We start from the raw sequence: 18,851 nt of genomic DNA, 5'->3' as shown, positions 1-18,851 counted from the left end.
TCTGAAGGACCCCGCCCTCCGACACATCTACTCCTTCCGACGCCAGGTATTTATTTGCCTGGCCCGGGAGGAGGTCACCGAGGGCTCATTCAGCCTCCTCCACGAGGGCGCGGCCTACCGTGCCTTCTGAACGGTGGACGGCGTGCGGTGCCACCTGTGCCACGAGGTGGGGCACATAAGGAAAAAAGTGCCCCACCCAGAAGGCTGCCCAGCCCACGCCGATGGCTGATGGTTTTGCCGCCGCACCCACTCCCCCTCGTTACGGGGGTTCAGCTGGAGCACCACCCATCTCCTCTACCTGGGGGTCTACCTCGGCCCGGCTGAGGAATCCTGGCCGGCCAACTGGCAGGAGCTGGAGGCCAAAGTCTCGGCTCGCCTAGGCCGCTGGACAGGACTGCTCCGAGTGCGTCTTACAGGAGTCGAGTGCTGGTCATAAACCAGCTGGTGGCCGCCATGCTGTGGTACCGGCTGGTCACTTTGGTCCCTCCTCCTGGCTTTGTCGCTGACATCCAGAGAACGTTGGTCGATTTCTTCTGGGACAAAAAGATGCACTGGGTCGCCGCGCAGGTTCTGAGTCTCCCTATTGAGGAGGGCGGTCAGTCGCTGGTGTGCATCCGCACCCAGGTCGCGACGTTCCGCCTTCAGACCTTGCGGCAATACCTTTACGTCGAGCCTCCTCCTAGGTGGTGCGCCCTGGCGACGTATTTTTTCCGCCAGGTGCGTAACCTCAACTACGACACGCAGCTCCTGTTCGTCGACCGTGACGGTTTGGAGGTCGCCCTCAAGACGCTGCCTGTCTTTTACCAGGACCTGAGCACTGTCTGGAACATGGTCGAATCGCGTCACGCCTACCCTCCGGCTGGAGTAGCGGCTGTCGTCAGGGAGCCGTTGCTCAGGAATCCGCACCTCCGTACTCGCGGGTTCGAGTGGCTGTCGGAGGGGAGGGCCGCGGCGGCGAGGGTGACCAGGGTCGGGGACGTGCTGGGTGCCGGGGGCCTGGGCTGGACGCTGCCGCAGGACATAGCAGGCAGGGCAGCGGTAGACATCCAGTACGTGGCCACCACCATCCGACGCCTTAAAACGGCGGTGCTCGGACCCGACGTAGTGCACCAGTTGGAGGACGCTCAGGTGTGCGGTGGGATCCCGTCCGCGCTCACCCCAGCCCGGACGGAATTTCACATTGGCCCCAAGGTCCCGTACTTCCCGCGGGAGCCTGTGCCCCACAACCTGAGCCGCCTCCGGAATTTAAATTTTGTTCCCTTCCAGGGGGTAAAAATTCGGGCCCTGGATCGACTGCTGCTGCACACCGTCCACCTCTCCTCCCTCATCCACCGCCCGGACACGCCTTGGCGTGCCCATTTGCCACCGGGCGGTGGGGATCCCCAGTGGAGGGCTCTCTACGCGGGAGTCCTCCCCCTTTCTCTCGGGGATCTGGGGTGGAGGGTGTTGCACGCAGCAGTCCCCTGCAACCGCAGATTGCGGTGGTTCACGGACTCCCAGCCCAACTGCTTGTTCTGTGGTGCTGTGGAGTCCGTGGAGCACGTCCATATTGGGTGTGGGCGTTTGCACTCCCTTTTTGATTTTCTTAAAAACCTTCTCCTCTGCTTTTGGTTGCACTTCAGTCCCACGCTCCTGATCTTCGGGCACCCGGTACAGAGGCAGGAGGGCAGGTCTGAAGACCTCCTCGTGGGTCTGCTCCTGGGCCTGGGCCTGGCCAAACTGGCCATAAACAGGTCCAGGCAGCGGGCCGTGGAGGGGGTCGTTAGGGCCGACTGCCTGCCCCTCTTCCGCGGTTACGTTAGGGCCTGGGTGTCCTTGGAGAAGGAGCACGCGGTATCGACCAACACCCTGGAGTTGTTCAGGGAGAGGTGGGCGCCGCAGGGAGTGGAGTGCATTATTTCTCCCTCCAACTCTATTTTGATTTAGTCCCTACCCTCCCCTTCACTGTTTTGATCACACAGCATTGCCCTTTGATGTGAAGGGCAGTGCTTGTCACTGGCCACCCGGGTGTTTTCCTATCTTCCTGGTGGTGGAAATTGAGTAAAGATTCGTGCACTTTGTGTCTCTCACTGTGTCTCACACCTGCACACACACACCATGGGTGCTGGGGAAAAAATAAGCACTACCGCACTTAGGTGGTAGTGTGGGGGTTAAAAAAAGGAAAAAAATAAATAAACAGGAGTGTCCGAGGTTCAGGTCACTCTGAGAGCTGGCTCTGAGGGAGCTGGATCACTGTTAAGGACTCTCTACACGTAAGTAAAGGGTGACTTGGTGATGGGATAGCAGCCTCTGTGGAGTTATTTCAGCAACATTAAGTGATGATTTGTAAACTTTTCACATGTGAGTACGTGACAATAAAACCGATTCAAATTATCCTTTGATTCCTTTCCCCTTATGTTTATCCAGCTTCCCATTAAATATATCAACACGACACTGCCCGCTGCTCCCAGTTGGAGGGCAGAGGACTGCCCACTGCTCCCACTTTCTCGCAGTTCTCTGGATAAGGAGGCTTTCTGCTGAATTCTCTGTTAGATTTGTTCGCCACTTTCTTATATTAATGGCCCTTCTCCCTCACCCCAACAAGTACATATAACGTAGAACAGTACAGCACAGGAATAGGTACTTCGACCCACAATGTGTTGAACATGACACCAAATTAAACTCATCCCTTTTGCCTGCCCTTGGTCCATATCCCTCCATTCCTTGTATATCCATGTGCTTATCTTAAACACTGCTATCATACCTGCCTCCACCACCCATCCCTGGCAGTGTCTTTCACATTCCTACCACACTCTGTGTTTTAAAAAGTGCCCCTTACATCTCCTTTGAATTTACCCCGTCTAACCTCGAACGTATGGCCCTTAGTATTAGACATCTCTATGTTTGACCCATTTTCATAACCATAAAGACCTCGACTGGGTCACTCCTTGTCTTTTTCTGAGTGAAAGGGTCATCCTCACTTTTCTTCAGTTTCCTGCAGCTGACAAGAATTTCTCAACTCCACCTTCATCCTTCTGCATCTTTTTCTATTTCTCTTCTCGGGTCAAAATCCGAAGCAGAGAGATTGCTGTACTTATTTCTGATTAATTCCGTGGCTGGGTTCAATGAGTGTCACAGGTAACTGGGAAAAACATTAGGTGAAATCTTTCTAAAAAGCGATGCTGTAAAATGGAGATCTGAAAATGTACAAAATATTTTTATTTAAATAATTTCTCTTTCAATAATTTTTGTGTAAAATAAAGAAGCATAATCTTCACAGTTTATTGTAAAACATAATAAAATATGACTTAGTAACAGTACAGGTTCAGGTCAGCACACTTTGGTAACATTCCTCCATCCATCCCTGTCATCTGTAAGTTAATTTGAGTCACTCACGTTTCTCTGTGACTGGCTCCAACTGCTGAAGATAACATAGATTATGATCAAAATGTAGGAAGGATTCAGCTTTATTAAACAATGATTCCCTGAACTGGGATCATTTCTGATTTTTAAAACCTGGAATTGAGCTCCGTTTTAAAATAATCACTGAGACCCTGGTCAGTGGGTGCTCGCTCTGTCTGAGACCCTGGTCAGTGGGTGCTCGCTCTGTCTGAGACCCCGGCCAGTGGGTGCTCTCTCTGTCTGAGACCCCGGTCAGTGGGTGCTCGCTCTGTCTGAGACCCCGGCCAGTGGGTGCTCTCTCTGTCTGAGACCCCGGTCAGTGGGTGCTCGCTCTGTCTGAGATCCCGGCCAGTGGGTGCTCTCTCTGTCTGAGACCCCGGTCAGTGGGTGCTCGCTCAGTCTGAGACCCCGGTCAGTGGGTGTTTGCTCTGTCTGAGACCCCGGCCAGTGTGTGCTCGCTCTGTCTGAGACCCCGGCCAGTGTGTGCTCGCTCTGTCTGAGACGCCGGTCAGTGGTGGGTGCTCTGTCTGAGACCCCGGCCAGTGGGTGGGTGCTCTGTCTGAGACCCCGGTCAGTGGGTGCTCTCTCTGTCTGAGACCCCGGTCAGTGGGTGCTCGCTCTGTCTGAGACGCCGGTCAGTGGGTGCTCGCTCTGTCTGAGACCCCGGTCAGTGGTGGGTGCTCTGTCTGAGACCCCGGCCAGTGGGTGGGTGCTCTGTCTGAGACCCCGGTCAGTGGGTGCTCTCTCTGTCTGAGACCCCGGTCAGTGGGTGCTCTCTCTGTCTGAGACCCCGGTCAGTGGGTGCTCCCTCAGTCTGAGACCCCGGTCAGTGGGTGTTTGCTCTGTCTGAGACCCCGGCCAGTGTGTGCTCGCTCTGTCTGAGACCCCGGTCAGTGGGTGTTTGCTCTGTCTGAGACCCCGGCCAGTGTGTGCTCGCTCTGTCTGAGACGCCGGTCAGTGGGTGCTCGCTCTGTCTGAGACCCCGGTCAGTGGTGGGTGCTCTGTCTGAGACCCCGGTCAGTGGTGGGTGCTCTGTCTGAGACCCCGGTCAGTGGGTGTTCGCTCTGTCTGAGACCCCGGTCAGTGGTGGGTGCTCTGTCTGAGACCCCGGTCAGTGGTGGGTGCTCTGTCTGAGACCCCGGTCAGTGGGTGTTCGCTCTGTCTGAGACCCCGGTCAGTGGTGGGTGCTCTGTCTGAGACCCCGGTCAGTGGATGCTCTGTCTGAGATCCCGGCCAGTGGGTGTTCGCTCTGTCTGAGACCCCGGTCAGTGGGTGCTCGCTCTGTCTGAGACCCCGGTCAGTGGGTGTTCGCTCTGTCTGAGACGCCGGTCAGTGGGTGCTCGCTCTGTCTGAGACGCCGGTCAGTGGGTGCTCGCTCTGTCTGAGACCCCGGTCAGTGGGTGCTCGCTCTGTCTGAGACCCCAGTCAGTGGGTGCTCGCTCTGTCTGAGACGCCGGTCAGTGGGTGCTCGCTCTGTCTGAGACCCCGGTCAGTGGGTGCTCGCTCTGTCTGAGACCCCGGTCAGTGGGTGCTCGCTCTGTCTGAGACCCCGGTCAGTGGGTGCTGATGTTTCTGTAAACTTTCCACGTGTTTTGAGTATGTGTGTGACTCCAGACAGTGAGCAAGAGAGTTGGGTAAAAACAATGACAGCAGATGCTAGAAACCAGATTCTGGATTAGAGTGGTGCTGGAAAAGCACAGCAGTTCAGGCAGCATCCGAGGGGCAGGAAAATTGACGTTTCGGACAAAAGCCCTTCATCAGCTGTATTTCTGATGATGGGCTTTTGCCAAAAACGTTGATTTTCCTGCTCCTCAGATGCTGCCTGAACTGCTGTGCTTTTCCAGCACCACTAATCCAGCACTAGAGTTATCAATGACACTGGCCACGCTGGGTTATTTGCCCTGAATGATTTAATACTCAGGTTTATGCTTCCAGAGGGCTGGCTTCTCAATATCGCCTCCACCTGGAGTCTCTGGGTAGTGATTTAGGAGGTAGGGGGAGGGATTTGATGGAAAGTGGCAACTTAGACCCCTCCACCACCATTCCCTGCCCCGAAACCAGGAGCCAGTCCTGGGATCTTTCCAAACTGTGGGGCTCAGGGATCCTCAGTAAGAAGCACCTGGGGCAGTGTTGAGGGAGGGAGGGGGGGCCCAGCAGGTGAGGGCAAGATTCCAAACACCCAGCCTCCCACACAAGCCACCAGCCCCTCACCACGCTGTGAGAACTCTCCTGATCCTCACAGCCACCAGAAACAAAGCACAACTCGAAGGTCGCTCCCCAGCTGTCCCCAAAAACCCATTGTGCCTCCCCCGCCCCTTCCCATGCTCCCAGCCCCCTCGGGCCCACTCCTCATGACAGCACACACTGCTCCTTGCTCTTTGGGGTGTCCTTGTTGCGACCTCTCTCTGACATAGAGGGACTGGCCTTTCCTGCGAAAACACAAAGGCAGAGGGTGAGTAAGGGCTGCCGGGAGAGACGGGTCGACCTGGTCATGAAGGGCTAGAAAGAGGAGAGCGTGGGGGCGTTGGTGTGGGTCCTGCAATCTCCCGAGGGCTCTGGGACATTGCCCACACTCTTCCACCTTTTACTCATCAGGAACGTCACTTCCCCATCTGGAGATGAGGCTAATGGTGGATTCAGGACTCTGGGGAATAGTTCTGCTGTTGCAACAAGTCTCAAAAGGATGGGAGTTTGAATCCGACCTGGAGGGAAAATTCCAGAACTTTGAGCCCCAGGTCACCAGCAGTGGAACAATGGGAATGGGGAAAAGCCAGGGATCTGGGATGGGGTTGGTGGAGGTGATCGGGTTTTGCTCTCAGGCTCACCTTTCTGTCCTGGATCTCCTCACTTTCCCCTTTGGCACTTTATAACCTTGAGGACTCTTAGTTTGGGATTATAGGCAGACAGCATGGCCTGGGTGGGCTGAAGGGTTTACTTCTATGCTGTATGACTCAAGATTGAGTTCAACATCTTCAGGATCTGAACAACCCCTTCCCATCTCGTGTCTCGTTTGCATGGGTTTGTCCCCAGGAGAAATGACTTATTTTCTGCCGTTGACAAATAGCATTAACATCTATTCTGCATCTCGATCGCTCCTCTACTCCCATTAGCACTCCCTTTGTCTTTTGCTCTGAGTCCCCTCACCAATTGTTCCACTCGCTCCTCCTCCTCCTCCACCAATAGCGTTATTTTCGAGACCCCTTCCATTCTAATGAAGAGTTTTACTGAATATAAAGCATTAACCTGTTTGTCTTCCCTCAGACGCTGCCCCCTGCTGACTGCCTTCAGCGCTGTCCCTGTCCCAATCTCCAACACCCACAGGGTCTGGGTTTGATTCATGGCCTATGGAAGGGGATGAGCCACAAGGAGGGAGTTCAAAATCAAGGCGTTAAACCTCAAATGAAAACGGTCCAATCAGGAGAGGGGAAACCTGATTGCTGACTCCCATTGGATAGGAGAGGGTAAAAGGGGGTTAAGAGAATTGTGGGGAGGTGGTGGTCAAATAGTAAGGTCACTGCTGTCAGGCTCATGTTCTGAGGATGTGAGTTTGAATCCTACTGTAGCTTAATACAGTAGATTGTTGTAAGAACTCATCTGGTTCACTCATGTCCCTTAGGGAAGGAAATAGCCGTCCTAACCTGGTCTGGATTATAGGTGACTCCAAACCCACAAGGCGTTTGGACAGGTACATAGATAGGAAAGGTTTACAGGGATATGGGCCAAACGCAGGTGAATGGGACTAGTTCAGCTGAGGAATCCTGGTCAGCCTGGAGGAGTTGGCTAAAGGCTCTGTTTCTGTGCTGTTTGACTCTGAGGTCGACTCTTAACTGCCCTCTGGTCAACTAGGGATGGGAAGTGAATGGATGAATGAAGGATTGATTTTAAAAAGCCCACAGAGTGGGTGATAGGTACCTGCGCCCAGGTCTGTTGGGTTTTCAGTCTCCGTGAGCACTTTTCCACTTTTGTCTGAGTCTTTCTTAAACTTCAGTCTGAGATTTCTCCTGGAGGCTCTGGGCTCGGAGACTGGTTGGGAGTCACTCTCCGCTCCCTTTAACCTCCTGGTGCTATTTCGGACCCAGTTTGAGAAGCCAAAGCGGGTAGAGGCTTGGTGGCTGGCGTTGGGCATCTTGCTGGGTGGCACCAGGTCTTCGAGAGGCTCTGGTTCCTCCAGTCCCCGGACATCATTCTTCAGCAGCCAGTCCTCGACTGCCTGAACTGATTTGCTGTGATCCTCTCTCTTACTGTCCCTCATGGTTCCTCTCCTCTCTCGGAATCTCACGCTCCTCTCCCTCACCGTCACCTCGTCCGCGGGAGGCTGTTGGTTTTCCGAGGGGACCCGGTGCACTCCCTCCGTCACCAGGAGGTATTTGGGGTTATGGAACTTCCTCTTGAGGTCGTCGGAGCGCAGAGGGACTGGGCTGGCACTGACGCTGGGAGTCACACTTGTGAAAGCAGCCTTGATATCCAGCAACTCGTGGAGATCCACCAAATCTGAGTTGGCATAGAGCTGCCGGAATTCCATGTCGAAGTTTTCCAGGATCTGACCGGTGTATATGGCGACGGTGCTGCGGTTTAACCGGGAACTGCTCCACGTGAAGCTGGTGACAAATCACAAACCTAGCTTTACATCCTCACACCAGGAGGGTTTGAAGACAGTGTGTTTACCGAGCGTCTGGAGGGAGGAGGGGGTAGAGGAGCTGTGTCTGTAGCCAAAGGGTCCCCCCCCAACTCCCGGCTCTCAATCTATGTTCACACACCATCGGCCTTGTTCCTCAGTCAGGGCTGGTCACGAGCCAATTGGGGCATTGCTGTCCCAGTGCACCCTCACAGACACACACTGACAGACAGACAGAGAGAAACAGACACACGAGCAGGCAGAGAAACAGACAGACTGACAGAGAGATAGACAGGCAGACACATGCACACACACTGACCGACTGACAGAGTGAAACAGACAGGGAGACAGAGAGAGAAACAGACACACAGACAGGCACACACAGAGACAGACAGACTGACACATACACAGAGACACACTGAGAGAAAGACCCACATAAATACACACAGAGGCAGGCAGAGAGACAGACAGACATATAGAGGGACAGACTCACATAGACACACATACACACACAGAGGCAGGCAGAGAGACAGACAGGCAAACACAGACTCACACAGATATACTGACAGGCAAACAGACAGACAGAAACACATGTTCAGAGAGAGAAGCATGCACATATAAACAAGAAGACAGACTTACACACAGATACATACACACACCAAGGAGAGATAGGTAGACATAACACACATACAGACATACACACACAAGTAAAATGTACATACTTTCACTTAGAAAAACACACAGACTCTGTCTGTTTGTCTGTCTGTCTCTCTCCAACATACTCACTAAGCACTAAGGGGAGTGAGAGTGGAAATGATGGGACTGTGGGACTGGCCAGACTCGTTCAGTTGGACACAGGGGTCTGGACAATTGCCTCTTGTTCATAAAAGCGCAGGTGATACAGACTGGTCACTTTCACCCAGTGATGGGGAGATCTCAGAAAGATGATTCTGAGAAAAATCATAATCATAAAAGCAGGTTCATTAAGGAAGGCCGGCATACAGGTGCTGAGGGAAAGTAATGTTTAACTTGGTGGTATTTTTATAATATGGTAACAGAGAGAGTTGATGAGGGGATGTGGTACACATGGATTTGCAAAGCACTTGAAAAACTCGGCAGACGTGACAAATTTCTAGCTCTGAGAATAAAAATGGGACGTTAGTCATTAGTCAGGAACAGGGCTGCATGACAGGAGACAATGGGGAAAGGATGTTTCTGGGGCTGGAGGACGTTCCGGAATGTTGTCAGCCTTATACTGAAAACAAAACCTGCTGGAGATCTCAGCGGGTCAGGCAGCATCCATGGAGAGAGAGCAAGCTCACGTTTCAAGTCTCAATGACTCTTCATCAAACCTTGCTGTCTCTGTGTGGAATGTTGTCAGACTCACAGAGATCTCCAGCACTCTGTGTTCAATACAGATTCCAGCACCTGCAGTAACTTGCTGGCACTTGTCCTGATATATGGTTAATGGCCTCGATTTGGGCTGCGGTGGGGGGAACAGTTTCAAAGTTTTGTAGATGATATTACACTTGGGAGAATTGTAAGTTGTGAGGAGGTGTGGGACAGTGTGGAACTCTGAAAGGACATTGACATGTTGTGGAATGTCCAGAGAAGATTCAACACAGAGAGGTGTGAGGTGATATTACTGAGACAAAGAACATAGAGAGACAGGATGAATTAAAAAGAGACTTCCTGTTTTTGATTCTGATTTCCAGCATCCACTATTCTTTCGATGTTTATGAAATAATAAGGGACTGCTTTAAGAAGCAAAGATGGATCAGTCATCAAGGCAGCAGAACAGGCTGGGAGAGCAGTTCATAAAGGAGCCAGTATCCTCGGCTTTATAAGCAGGGACACTGAATACAAGAGCAAGGAGGTGTTGTTGAACTTGTACAAGACCCTGGTTAGACCTCAGCTGGAGGATTGTGGGTGCCACATTCTCAGGAAGGCGGAGAGAGAGGGAGGGAGGGAGTTCAGAAAAGGGGGCATGAGAATCTTTCTAGCGAGGAGATGGTTCGTTTCTGAAGAAAGGTGGGAAGAGGCTGGGACCGTTCTCCCTGGAAAGGAGGAGGATGAAGGAGATTGGAGAGAGGTTTTCCACATCACAAGCGGTCTGTTTTGGTTCATAAAAGGTCAGAGAACCAGAGCAACAGATTTTCAAAGAAGCGAATGGGATGTGAGAAACAGGAATATCAGACAGTGAGTGGAGACGGGTGCGGAGTGTACAGTTTGAGAGTTGGGGGGGGGTGGTGCGAGGCAACTCCACCCGAGGCTTTAGGAAGTGATCTGAGAGGGAATGGTGTGCAGGCTGTGAGGGTGTGAGGGCAGGAGATAACAATGAGCCAAATTCCGAGTGGGAGGAGCTCTCACAGACTGCTATAACTGGACAGAGGGAGTTACAGAGGTTTACAGGGGGAGTAACGGGGGGGGGGGTTACAGGGGAGTAACAGAGGGGGGGGTTACAGGGGAGTAACAGAGGGGGTTACGGGGGAGTTACAGGGGGGTTACAGGGGGGTTACAGGGCGAGTAACGGGGGGGGGGTTACAGGGGGAGTAACAGAGGGGGGGGTTACAGGGGGAGTAACAGAGGGGGGGGTTACAGGGGGAGTAACAGAGGGGATTACAGGGGAGTTACAGGGGTGGGTTACAGGGGGGTTACAGGGCGAGTAACGGGGGGGGTTACAGAGGGGTTACAGGGGGAGTAACAGAGGGGGGGGGTTACAGGGGAGTTACAGGGGGAGTAACAGAGGGGATTACAGGGGAGTTACGGGGGGGGGTTACAGGGGGGTTACAGGGGGAGTAACAGAGGGGATTACAGGGGAGTTACAGGGGGGGTTACAGGGGGGTTACAGGGGGAGTAACGGGGGGAGTTACAGGGGGAGTAACAGAGGGGGGGGTTACAGGGGGAGTAACAGAGGGGGTTACGGGGAGTTACGGGGGTGGTTACAGGGGGAGTAACAAAGGCAATTACAGGGGGTTACAGGGGGAATTATGGGGGGTTACGGGGGGAGTTACAAAGGGAATTACGGGGGGGTTACGGGGGAGTTACAGGGGGAGTTACGGGGGGATTATGGGGGGGTTACAGGCGGAGTTACGGGGGAGTTACGGGGGGGGTTACAGGGGGAGTTACAGGGGGGTAGGCATTGGGAACAGAAAGCCCACCTCCCATTAATAGAACCTGCTAACAGCAGTACCCTGCTCCACTAAAGCCGCAGTGTTGGGGAGAGCTGGCTGCAGTTACCTGTATGATCCTGAGAGCACTTTGTCTCCATCCACAATCATAAACCTCTGGCTTAAGGAACCCGGGACATATCCCGATGCCAGGTAGAGGCCTGTGCCAGTAATGGAGCGGACCCGCAGGTACTGCAGAGACACAAGAGGCTTAGAGACAGAAATATAGACCTCCCTCTCACTGTCTCCCTCTCTCTCTGTTTCTCTCACTCTCTATCTCACTCTGTCACTATATCGCTGTCTGTGTCTGTCTGTCTCTCTCTATCACTGTCTTGCTATCACCTTCTCTCCCTCAGATGAAAACGTTCCTGTGAATTGCGCAGTATCCCCCAATTCCCCCGGACTCTGGGCTACTTTTATACCCAGTGACCCACCATTCAGCCTCCCCCCCGTCACCACCCGCCTCTCCCCACAGTCTGATCCCCCCTAACCCTGCACCCCGCACCCCGATCTCCATACCACCACACCCCAACACCGACCCCAACACCCCGACCCCCCCGACCCCCACACCCCCGACACCCCCCCAACCCCCACACCCCCAACCCCACAGCCTGACCCCCACACCCCCGAACCCCACACCCCGACCCCCACACCTCGACCCCACACCCTGACCCCCACACCCCCGACCCCCACACCCCCGACACCACACCCCGATCCCCTCACCCCGATCCCCTCACCCCGACACCACACCCCGATCCCCTCACCCCGACATCCTCACCCTGACCCCCTCACCCTGACATCCTCACCTCGACGTCCTCACCCCGACCCCCTCACCCCGACCCCCACACCCTGACCCCCACACTCTGATCCCGACCCCCACACCCCGACCCCCACACTGTGACCCCGACCCCCATACCCTGACCCCCTCACCCTGGCCCCCACACCCTGACCCCCACACCCTGACCCCCACACCCCGATAGCCACACTGTGACGCCGACCCCCTCACCCCGACCCCCACACTTTGATCCCCACACCCTGACCCCCACACCCCAACCCTCACACCCTGACCCCATCCTCTTTAAGACGACTTCCTGCTCCAGATCAGGACTGAGCCCACTGATTTACCCTGAATGCTTCTTGTGGTGCAGTGGCAGTGTCCCTGTCTCTGAGTCAGAGACCCTCAGCATCATCATCTGGTGCCTGCCTGGTGTGGTCAGGGGAGGAAGAGGGAGGGGGAGAGGGAGGGAGGGAGGGGTGGGGGAGAGGGATGGAGGAGGAAGGAGAGGGATGAGAGGGAGAGAGAGGGATGGAGGGGGAAGGAAGGAGCGGGAGGGGAGGGGGAGAGAGGGATGGAGGGGGAAGGAAGGAGAGGGAGAGGGATGGGGTAGCAGAGAGAGGATAGAGAGAGGGGGGAAGGAGAGGCAAGGGGGAAGAGGGAGAGGGATAGGAAAACGAGGGAAGGGAGAGTGGGAGGGAGGGGGGAAGTGGGGGAGTAGGTGGAGTTGGGGTCTAGGGTGAGAGCAGGGGGTGACAGCTGCTTCAGCATGAGGGGCAGGGGATAGTGCAAACCCTCACATAGAGTCAGTCCCCTCACCCCTCAGTGGGTCACTCACACGAATCATCAAGTTGTTCAATTCTATTTTCTTGCACATTTCCAGGAAATACTTCACATTGTCCTGGTCCAGGATGATGTAAACAGGGACTCGCCGGCAGCTGGAAGCTTCTATCAGATCCTTAAATATATTCCGGTCCGTGAACTCATCCATGGCTACAGCAATCACCTGAATAAATCCAACTTTAATGAGATGCTTCCAAAACATTCACCATCCTTTTCCCAGCTTTGTTTTTAATTCAGTCACGGGATGAGGGTGTCACTGCCGAGACCAGCATTTATTACCCATCCCTAATGGCCCAGAGGGCAGCTAAGAATCAACATGGGGTCACGTGTAGGCCCAGACCAGGGTAAGAACCCGAAGTGTTGGCTTCTCCACCTCCTGCTGCTGCCTGGCTTGCTGAGTTCTCCCAGCCTGCTGCCTCCTGCTAGTCTACCAGGTAAGGATGGCAGATTTCTGTTCCTAAAGGATGTTAGTGATGCAAATGTTTCTTTTCCCAGACAATTAAGCTTTTAATTCTCAATTTTTTAATTGGATTAAAATTCCACCATCTGCAGTGGCAGGATTCAAACCCAAGTACCCAGACCAATAGTAGCTGAGCGATAAAGCCACCAGGCCACTACCTCCTCTGCTGTGTATTCTTACAGCCAAGTGACTGATGACTGGAAATTGGTTTCTGAGGGACAGAGACACTCAGAGACTGCAGGGCTGGGTGGGAGAATGAGGCTGACTCAATTTATCTAGCAGCTGGACTTGAAAGGCTGAATGCCCTCTTTCTGTCCAGTACTGACCCTGTATCTCTTCAGTTCGAATGGCAATTAAGTCCTCAACCTGATGTAACCAGTCCATTTGTTATCGCTGCATTAAAGGTTTTAACTGACACAATATTCCTGCGAGAGAGAGAGGAACGAAGGTGGAGGCAGAGGGAGAGGTGGAAGGAGGGAGATCAATGGAGAGAGATGGAGGGAGGAAGAGCTGAGGTGAGGGAGAGGCTGAGGCAATGGAGATGGAGAGGATGAGGGGGAGAGAGGGCAGAGATGTGGAAGGAGGGAGTGAGGTGGAGTGATGGAGATGGAGAGATGGAGGGAGAGACTGAGACAGAAGGAAGGGTGAGGTGGAGGGAGGGAAGGAGCCTCTTGCTTGGAATTAAAATGTCTTTAGGAATGAAAAGGATTGAAGGGAAGAAGCTCAATCAGCAACAGTGATAGTCATGATCCCAATTTAATTCCGGGACTGAAATCCCTCAGGGATATCCTGGTCCATTAACAGGAAGTTAAAAATCACACAATACCAGGTTATAGTCCAACAGGTTTACTTGGAAGCAGTAGCTTTCGGAGCGACCCTCCTTCATCAGGTGGTTGGAGCAGGATCATAAGACCCAGAATCTATAGCATGAGATCAGAGTGAGCAGAGTGCAGGTTTTGTCATTCACGATGCAGTGACTCCTCTGAGCAGCTGTTGGAAGTATTTTCCAATTGAGGTGTCGACTGACATTATTCTGGGATTTTGTGCCCGTTGTATTTCCTGTGGCATGAGGTAGGAACAGGCTGATCCAGTTTAAGTAATCACTTGTAATCCTTTCATTTGAATTACAGGGAAATAATCGCTTTGCAAATTTCAGCCTCCACACCACACCAGCCCCAGGAGGGTTATTTGTACAAACTCTATCACCTTTCCCAAGATCACAGCTGAAAGATAATAGTCACCTCAGGCTCTCGCTCCCCCCACCTCACTCCTCTAGCTAACCCTCTCCCTCCATCTCAACCCCCCCTCCACTTCAGTCTTACCCTACCTCTGCCTCAACACTCTATTCCTCCATCTCACACCCCCTCCATCTCACCCCCCTCCATCCCCTATCTCACTCCCTCCATCTCACCCCCCTCCATCCCACCCCCCCATCCCACCCCCTCCATCTCACACCCCCTCCATCTCACACCCCCATCCCACCCCCTCCATCTCACACCCCCTCCATCTCACACACCCCCATCTCACCCCCCCATCCCACTCCCTCCTCCATCCCACTCCCTCCTCCATCCCACTCCCTCCTCCATCTCACCCCCCTCCATCTCACCCCCCCTCCATCTCACCCCCCCTCCATCTCACCCCCTCCATCTCACCCCCCCTCCATCTCACCCCTCTCCATCTCACCCCTCTCCATCTCACCCCCCTCCATCTCACCCCCTCCACCTCACCCCCCCCCATCTCACCCACCCTCCATCTCACTCCCTCCTCCATCCCACTCCCTCCTCCATCCCACTCCCTCCATCCCACTCCCATCACCTGACCCTCTGCAGTGCCACAACAGGAGGATCCAGGAAAAGGTCTGGAGCCCTGGGTTTGAGTCCTGCTCTGGTAAATAGTGGAATCTGAATTAGATTAGATTAGATCACTTACAGTGTGGAAACAGGCCCTTCAGCCCAACAAGTCCACACTGACCCTCCGAAGAGTAACCCACCCAGACCCATTTCCCTCTGACTAATCCACCTAACACTACGGGCAATTTCCCATGGCCAATTCACCTGAATTGCACATCTTTGGACTGTGGGAGGAAACTGGAGCACCCGGAGGAAACCCACCCAGACACGGGGAGAATGTGCAAACTCCACACAGACAGTCGCTGGAATTGAACCTGGGACCCTGATGCTGTGAGGCTGCAGTGCTAACCACTGAGCCAGGAAATCTGCCATCCTTACCTGGTCTGGCCTACATGTGACTCCAGACCCACAGCAATGGGGATGACTCTTAACTGTTCTCTGGGCAATTAGGGATGGGTGATAAATGCTGGCCTAGCCTATGACACCCACATCCCATGAGTGAGTAAATAAGGTGTCTACAGGAGCTTTATAAAACACTGTAGTGTCTTTCCCCTCAGGTGGGGCACTTTAAGTCTAGGAGGCATGACTTTAGGTGAGAGGAGAGATATTTAAAAAATACACGAGGGACAAATTTTTTTACACAGAGAATGCTTTGTGTGTGAAATGTACTTCCTGAGGAAGTGGTGGATGTGGGTACAGTTACAACATTTAAAAGACATAAGTTCACGAATAGGAAAGGTTTGGAGGGATATGGGCAGGGGCAGGTAGGTGGGACTAGTTTAGTTTGGAATTATGTTTGGCACGGACTGGTTGGGCTGAAGGTTCTGGCTCCACACTGTGTAACTCTCTGACCGTTAGGCTGAAGGGTCTGTCTCCACACTGTGTAACTCTCTGACTGTTGTGACAGTGAGCTCCATAAGGAGACGCGAGAGCAATGTTGATGACATGGAGATAAAGCTGTTTGGAAATGTTAAAGGATTGAATTCCTGAGATTAGATACAGCTTGGGCAATGAAATACTGGACCAAATGGATTTGTGAAGTTGGGGGGTGGGGGGGAGGAAGGTGGTGGTAACAGAGAGAGTTATCAAGCAGCGGGGAACAAGGTAGTTTTCAGGAAGGTGGCTGAACTCCTGCAGCTTACAGAGGGTTAATGTGTGGCTGTGTGTCGATCAGATCAGAGGGCTGCAAGTTGTTGGAGATTGAAATGATAACAACATCCTTCCTCTTCCCTTACCTGGGCTGGAGGCCAGGCTGCTGCTATTTGTTTGACATGATTCTGATCCACTACGAGATAAACAAAAGCCAAAGTCAGCATCACTCTGGTTTGACTCCCTTCCTGGGCCTGTACAGAGAGCTGACTCTCACGACCAAACCCTCACCATCGGCACCAACCCAGCCTTTACTCAGAAAGAAATATTCTTCTTTTTAACAGCGGTGGGCTTGGGCGGCTTTCTGTCTTTAGCGATACTGTGCAGGAACAGCAGCAGGCCATTCAGCCCCTCGGGCCTGTGCTGCCATTCAATCAGATCATGCTGACTTTCGGTTTTCACTTCACCTCACTGTGACCCTTCTCTCTCCGAAAGGACAAAAATATGAACATTGCAGCCCGCAGTCACCCCCCCAGCCCTCTGGGATAGAGAATTTGAACAATTCACACCCTTTACCTGAGCAAATTGATATCTCCTCATCTCAATCCTGAGCTCCTATCCCAGGGAGTGTGCCCCATGATCAAGATTGTCCAGCTCCAGGACTAAGGTTCTGACTGAGTGACAGTATTCCCCTTCACTATCCGCTCGCGCTCTTAGTGGGGGGGCCTCTGGTGGGTTCAACTACTCAACTAAGAGAAGATGGCACTAGTCAGTGATGCTTACTGTGGTTGAATAGCCACCTGAGCTGATGCACCAAAGGGCAGCTCATGGCAGTGGAACTGAAGCTCAGCAGCACAGGAGTTGGGTCTTGGGAGAGCAGGGAGGGCTTCAAAAATATTCTGACTGTGAATATCCAGCTCAACATCCCGGGAGTTACCATTGACCAGAAACTGAACTGGACTCACCACATCAACTACAACAGCGGGTCAGAGGCTGGGAATCCTGCAGCGAGTAACTCCCCTCCTGACTCCCCAAAGCCTGTCCACCATCTACAGGAGTGTGTGGGAATACTCCCCACTTTCCCTGGATAGACTCACACAGCACAGAAACAGATCCTTCAGCCCAACCCATCCATGACAATCAGCTTTCCTGAACGGAACCAGTCCCACTTACCTGCCTTTGGCCCATATCCCTCCAAACCCTTCCTATCCACGGACCGGTCCAAACATTTTAATTGTTGAAATTGTATTCATCTCCACCACTTCCTCTGGCCGCTCATTCCATACACACACCACCCTCTGTGCGAAAAAGTTACCCCTTAGGTCCCTTTTAAATCTTTTCCCTCTCACCCTAAACCTATGCCCTCTAGGTTTGGACCCACCTGCCCTGGGGAAGAAACCTTGCCCTCTCACCCTATTTATAAGGTCATGATTTTATAAGGTCATCCTCCTAAGCTCCTGGCAAAGAAATGTTCCGGCCTATCCAGCCTCTCCTTCTAACTCAAACTCTCCTGTCTCGGTAACATCCTTGTCAATCTTTTTTGCACCCTTTCCAGTGTAATACTATCCTTCCTATAGTACGGTGATCAGAATTGTACCCAGTACTCCAGATGCGGCCTTACCAATGTCCTGACCAGCCATAAGAAGATGACCCCAACTGCTCAGTGTTCAGTTTGCCAAATGCCTTCTTTTCCATCCTGTGACACCACTTTCAAGGGACTATGTACCTGCACCCTTAGACCTCTCCGTTCAACAACACTCCCCAGGGCCCGACCATTAACTGTGTAAGGAGAAAGTAAGGACTGCAGATGCTGGAGATCAGAGATAAAACGTGTGGCACTGGAAAAGCACAGTAGCTCAGGCAGCATCCGAGCAGCAGGAGAATCGATGTTTTGAGGATAAGCCCTTCATCAGGAATGTGATAATTAACTGTGTAAGTCCTGCCCCGGTTTGTCTTATCAAAATGCAGCACCTCACATTTATCTGAATTAATCTCCATCAGCGACTCCTCAGCCCACTGGCCCAGTTGATCAAGATTCTATTGTACTCTTAGATAGCCTTCTTCTCTGTCCACTGTGCCACCAGTTTTGGTGTCAAACTTACTAACCATGTCTCCTACATTCGGATCCAAACCGCTTATATAAATGAGGAACAACACTGGACCCAGCACCGAACCATGTGGCTCCCCACTGGTCACAAGCCTCCATTCTGAACAACAACCCTCTACCTCTGGGTGGCACAGTGGTTAGCACTGCTGCCTCACAGCACTAGGGTCCCAGGTTCAATTCCCCCGTTGGGTAACTGTATGTGTGGAATTTACACACTCTCCCCGTGTCTGTGTGGGTTTCCTCCGGGTGCTCCAGTTTCCTCCCACAGTCCAAAGATGTGCAGGTCAGGTGAATTGGCCATGCTAAATTGCCCAGAGTGTTAGGTGCATTAGTCAGAGGTAAATGTAGGAGAAGGGATCTGGGTGGGTTACTCTTCGGAGGGTCAGTGTGGACTTGTTGGACCAAAGGGCCTGTTTCCCTACTGTAGGGAATCTAATCTAATCTAACCACTACCCTCTGTCTCCTACTGTCAAGTCAATTCTGTATCCAATTAGCGAGCTCTCCCTGGATCCCATGTGATCTAATCTTACTAACCAGTCTGCCATGCAGAACCTAGTCAAA

The 18,851-nt window shown here is 52.9% G+C and overlaps 1 protein-coding gene across 1 annotated transcript in view; it reads right to left on the bottom strand.

Annotated features, from left to right (window-relative positions):
* Positions 1 to 5,515: 5,515 nt before the first annotated feature.
* sack1fb (scaffolding CK1 anchoring protein Fb) overlaps positions 5,516 to 18,851 on the bottom strand; it is a 49,021-nt gene continuing 35,685 nt past the window's right edge. The window contains exons 2-5 of the mRNA XM_087978074.1: positions 12,780 to 12,947; positions 11,237 to 11,358; positions 7,294 to 7,979; positions 5,516 to 5,810 (exon numbers count right to left, since the gene is read on the bottom strand). Of these exons, the coding sequence (XP_087834200.1) occupies positions 5,731 to 5,810; positions 7,294 to 7,979; positions 11,237 to 11,358; positions 12,780 to 12,947 (1,056 nt within the window). The 3' untranslated portion in view covers positions 5,516 to 5,730. The remainder of the gene's footprint in view (positions 5,811 to 7,293; positions 7,980 to 11,236; positions 11,359 to 12,779; positions 12,948 to 18,851) is intronic.

This window comes from Chiloscyllium plagiosum, unplaced genomic scaffold (assembly GCF_037043375.1).
Source record: "Chiloscyllium plagiosum isolate Xiang-an unplaced genomic scaffold, Cpla_swu_hap1 HiC_scaffold_33, whole genome shotgun sequence".
NCBI classification, from domain to species: Eukaryota; Metazoa; Chordata; class Chondrichthyes; order Orectolobiformes; family Hemiscylliidae; genus Chiloscyllium; species Chiloscyllium plagiosum.
Note: the sequence above shows the minus strand (reverse complement) of the source record. Positions and strands in the feature narration are given on the sequence as shown.